This window comes from Columba livia, chromosome 22 (genome assembly GCF_036013475.1).
Source record: "Columba livia isolate bColLiv1 breed racing homer chromosome 22, bColLiv1.pat.W.v2, whole genome shotgun sequence".
NCBI lineage: Eukaryota > Metazoa > Chordata > Aves > Columbiformes > Columbidae > Columba > Columba livia.
Genome location: NC_088623.1, coordinates 5074844 through 5078978, shown reverse-complemented (window position 1 = coordinate 5078978; position 4135 = coordinate 5074844). Strand labels below are relative to the sequence as shown.

Here is a 4135-nt window from a genome sequence, read left to right as displayed (position 1 = left end):
TCCAACCTCAACCTCCCCTGGCGCAACTTGAGGCCGTTTCCTCTGCTCCTGGCGCTTGTTCTTGGAGAGCAGAGCCCGACCCCCCTGGCTCCAAGCTCCTTTCAGGCAGTTCAGAGATCAGAAGGTCTCCCCTCAGCTCTGCTCTCCAGCTGAACCCCCGGTCCCTCAGCCGCTCCATCACTCCGCTCTCCAGCGGACACCGACTGTCCCGGTTACCGAGGCCCCCGCAGCCCCGCCCCCTGGCGGCCGCTGCTCAGCCCGCGCGTCGATTCGAGCGGCGAGCCACTCCGTCCCGCGCATGCGCATATGCGGCGTGCGCGCAGCGGCCGGAAGCGGCGGCGGCCCCGGCCCGGGACTCGCCCGTGTCCGGCGGCGGCAGCGGGATCGGGGCTTCGCGCCGCCGGTGCGGAGCCGTGCGGCCGGGCATGGGGCCGCCGCGGGGCTGAGCAGCGCGGCCCGCCCCAGCGCCCGCCATGACCTGCACCATCGAGAAGATCCTTACGGACGCCAAGACGCTGCTGGAGCGGCTGAAGGAGCACGACACCGCCGCCGAGTCGCTCATCGACCAGTCCGCCGTCCTGCACCAGCGTGTGGCCGCCATGAGGGAGGCGGGCGCGGCGGGGACCGAGAAGGTGAGAGCGGGCGGCGGGCGGGTGGGCCGGCGAGCGGTGGGGCAGCAGGACCGACTGGTGTGTCTCCGCAGGGCCCGGGCGCCGCGGCGGAGCGGCCCGACCCGTCCCGGCTGCGGCCGCACCTGCTCCTGTCCCAGGAGAACACGCAGATCCGCGACCTGCAGCAGGAGAACCGGGGTGAGCGGAGGGTGTGGGGTGGCGGGGGCTGTGCTGGGGGTGATGTGCAGAGGGACCCCCGGGGCCGTTGTTGTGGGAGGGGTCCGGGGGTTGCATCTGTTCTGCCTTCTCTCGGTGTGGAAGCGACCACCGGTGTCAGGGAGGCTGCTTGCCTTAACCCCTGGGTGGCAGCTGGTACCAGGTACCTCTGCGCACCTCCTGCTCTGAAAAGTTGCCTGCAGTTTGTGGCAATGACACACTGTGTTTTGCAGAGCTGTGGATTTCGCTGGAGGAGCACCAAGATGCGTTAGAGCTTATTATGAGCAAATACAGAAAGCAGATGTTACAGCTTTTGCAGGGGAGAAAAGGTGAAGATGCAGAACCGGTCTTGAAAGTTCATCAAGCTAATTCTTTGGTAAGGTGGGATGGGGACAGAAGAGAGCTCAAGCCCGCAGTTCCCTGTCTCTTGCTTGCTTTCATACAACCTTGTTTCCATTCATGGAACATCTCTGCTCCAAAATACATTCTCTGAAACTCTTGTCCCTCTTTGCAGGCTTTTTTTCTCTATACCTTTTACAGCACACAGTCATAACAGTTATCACAGAGGACACTAAAAAGCATATTCCTTTCATGGCCCAGGTGAAGGCTTGTTTTTCATACACTAGGTGGTAATTCCCTGGGTTAAGCTTAATGCACTTGATTCTCTACTGTGAAATCAAATCATATTCACATGAACCTGCATCTGTTGTCTCAGTCCTTGTCACACTTGAAATTATTTCTATCTGAGTAAGTCTGGGTGCCTTATCATGCCCACTGATGTTCTGTTCACTGTTTTCATTGATCACTCATGATAATGGACAATAAGGTACATGTTTTCATCTTTAGATAGGATACAAGATAGAAAGGATTGCAAGTCCTTGGGGGGGAAAGCATTAAAATTCGAAACAGATAAATAATCCAAAACGAAGAAAATGAAAGTTACTGATTTAGAAGGGATAAATTATTATTGCTGCTTTTGCCTGAGCATATTGAATATATTACTTTTATGTCTTTCAGGAAATTGAAAGTCAAATAGACAGAATATGTGAGATGGGCGAGGTGATGAGAAAAGCTATTCAAGTGGATGATGATCAGTTCTTTAAAGTTCAGGAGAAACTAGCTCAGCTGGAGGTAAGAACAGATCAAATTGCTAAGTATAGACCAAGCTTTGGGAGTCTCCAGACTTACTCTGGACTTCCTGTGTTTGTATGCATCAAGGATTTAAACCAACCAAAAATTTTGGGGTGGGAATGCAGAACGTGATCTGTTTATTGTCAAGTTTTGGATGTTTGTATTATATATATGAGGCCAGAAGCAAAAGATAAGCTTTAAATGATGTTCCGCTCTGGCTAGCACTGTATTAATTGTCTTACAGAACCAATGTTTTATTGAGCTGTGAAGGAGTGTGGGCTATTTAAAGATTATCGTCCTTTAATTGTGAATTAGTTCATTTCTGTTTCAGCGAAAATATTGATTTTGCAGCTTGAAAACAAAGAGCTGCGTGAACTCTTGTCAATCAGCAAAGAATCTTTTGAGGTGGGGAGAGAAGATCTGCCTGACTGTGAAGCGTAGGTCACAAAATAACCTTATCTCCAGAACCTGACTTCAGAGACTGTTACGAAACTACCCTACAAGGCTGGGTTTCGATTCGTTCTTTCTTGTATGTTTGCTTTATCTTTCAAACGTGTGGGCTGTTTTCTCTGCGTTTTTCTGAAATGACATACTCTTGATGGCAAAGGCTTGCGTTGCTGCTCCGTTGTAGTAATTGCAGCATACAGATGCTTAACAATGACATATTTATGATGTGTAGTCCCTTGTGATAGTTTTCATTTCCCTGTTTTTGTTATTTTTGTGAGCTTTAGTTAATAACTCCAACTTAAACCCACCTGTTCAGTAGCTAGAGAACATAATACAGGTGATTCTCTTATTTGGTAGAAGGGATATTGTTCAAAACCTCCATTGTAAATGGTAGGGGCACGTTTTGCTCTGCCTGCACAAAGCAGACACGCTGAGGTTTTGTTTTGCTCTGAAGAGCTGCCGCTCGGCGTTTGGCTGCGTTAACGTCGTCGCTTGGACAGCCGCGCAGAAGCAGGTCAGGAGAACCGCACTTGAAGTAGTAACTACGTCAGGAGCATACTTTACCTTGATTTACGGGTGAAAATCGGAGTGGTGACCCATTCTGACACTTGTGTGTTTTTGAAGGATGTTATTTAGCTATTATTTTTATGGGTAGACCTGTCCCATCTTCCCCAGTGCTCCAGGGTGGGTGGCTGCTCTGCGGGCAGCGCTCTCAACCCCGCACAGAACACGGCCCGTAGATCAAAACTCTTCGGCCTCCCACCGCTTTGGGCTTTGGGAAGGACGAGCTGAGGCGTCCACCTCAAAACTAAACCAAAACCAACCACATCAACACGTTTTTAATGTTGCATCACAGGTAAGTGTAGCAACAGATGTTACGTAGTTATTGCAGAATCCTACATTGAATGAAATTAGAGTTGCAGCGTTGTAGGAATTTCTCAATATTGTGATATTTTTAATGACGTTTTTATATAAAGATTTCTTTCTTACCTGTGATTGAAGAATAATCCTCCAAGAGCAGGAAACGTCTCATTTCCAATATTAGTTGCAATTTTTATGCCACTTCCTCCCAAGTGAGAATTTTGGTAGGTGCGGAAGGTGATTTACATTCCTGTGCTTGTTAAGAGACATTTTCTTGCAACCGTTTGGAATATCCAGCAAGATTGTTTGGAAGTTAAGGGATTTCTGTACAGGAGTATTCTTGTATACAATCCTTTTCTATTAGAACTTGTGTAAGAGGGAATAAAAAACCCCGATGGGCAGGATTTTCTCAAGCGTATTCTGTTTTGTGAATCCTGGGGATAATTCTGTCTGTTGCACATGTACCCAAGCCTTCACACCCCCTCTAAGTTTTACTTTGCCTGAATGAAACATTACAGTGACCAAAAACGTTGCGTTTTATCTATTTTAAATTAACATGGTCTGAAACGCCTGTCATGATGCATTTTTTACCTTTATTACCCTGGTGTAGGTTAACATGCCTCTAATGGGCTAGTTGCTGTGCAGCCTGAAAAAATGGAAAACAAATAGCAGTTGCTTTGAGTAATGAGTTTATTATTCATTAGTCGAAGGCCTTAATTAGCAGGGGAAGTGTAACTACATTTCATTTGCCACTGGCCTGTTTTGGATCTGTAAGTGTGGAATCAGGGAGTGGAAAAGTCTGACTGTATACGGTTCTTACGGGTTGCCCGGCCTTTTCCGAGCTTGCTCAGTGCACGTTGAAAACCAGA

General features: G+C 48.4%; 1 protein-coding gene across 3 annotated transcripts; it reads left to right on the top strand.

Moving 5' to 3' along the window:
* The first annotated feature begins 304 nt into the window (after positions 1 to 304).
* SIKE1 (suppressor of IKBKE 1) lies at positions 305 to 3679 on the top strand. Of its 3 annotated transcripts, none has more exons than XM_065038813.1 (5): positions 305 to 632; positions 704 to 809; positions 1061 to 1203; positions 1845 to 1958; positions 2274 to 3679. In XM_065038813.1, exons 1-5 carry the CDS (start codon positions 474 to 476, stop codon positions 2397 to 2399), a joined length of 648 nt encoding a protein of 215 aa, XP_064894885.1. In that variant the 5' UTR covers positions 305 to 473; the 3' UTR covers positions 2400 to 3679. The 3 variants fall into 3 exon arrangements, with proteins under 3 accessions (XP_064894885.1, XP_064894887.1, XP_064894886.1); XM_065038815.1 differs by having other exon boundaries at positions 306 to 632; positions 2290 to 3679; XM_065038814.1 differs by having other exon boundaries at positions 307 to 632; positions 2310 to 3679.
* The last annotated feature ends 456 nt before the right edge of the window (positions 3680 to 4135 follow it).

Excerpts from the sequence above, each read along its gene's own strand:
- SIKE1 (XM_065038813.1), top strand. The coding sequence starts at position 474 with ATGACCTGCACCATCGAGAAGATCCTTACGGACGCCAAGACGCTGCTG. Across the intron at positions 810-1,060 it reads CCTGCAGCAGGAGAACCGGG|AGCTGTGGATTTCGCTGGAG; the intron begins GTGAGCGGAGGG and ends TGTGTTTTGCAG. Across the intron at positions 1,204-1,844 it reads TTCATCAAGCTAATTCTTTG|GAAATTGAAAGTCAAATAGA; the intron begins GTAAGGTGGGAT and ends TATGTCTTTCAG.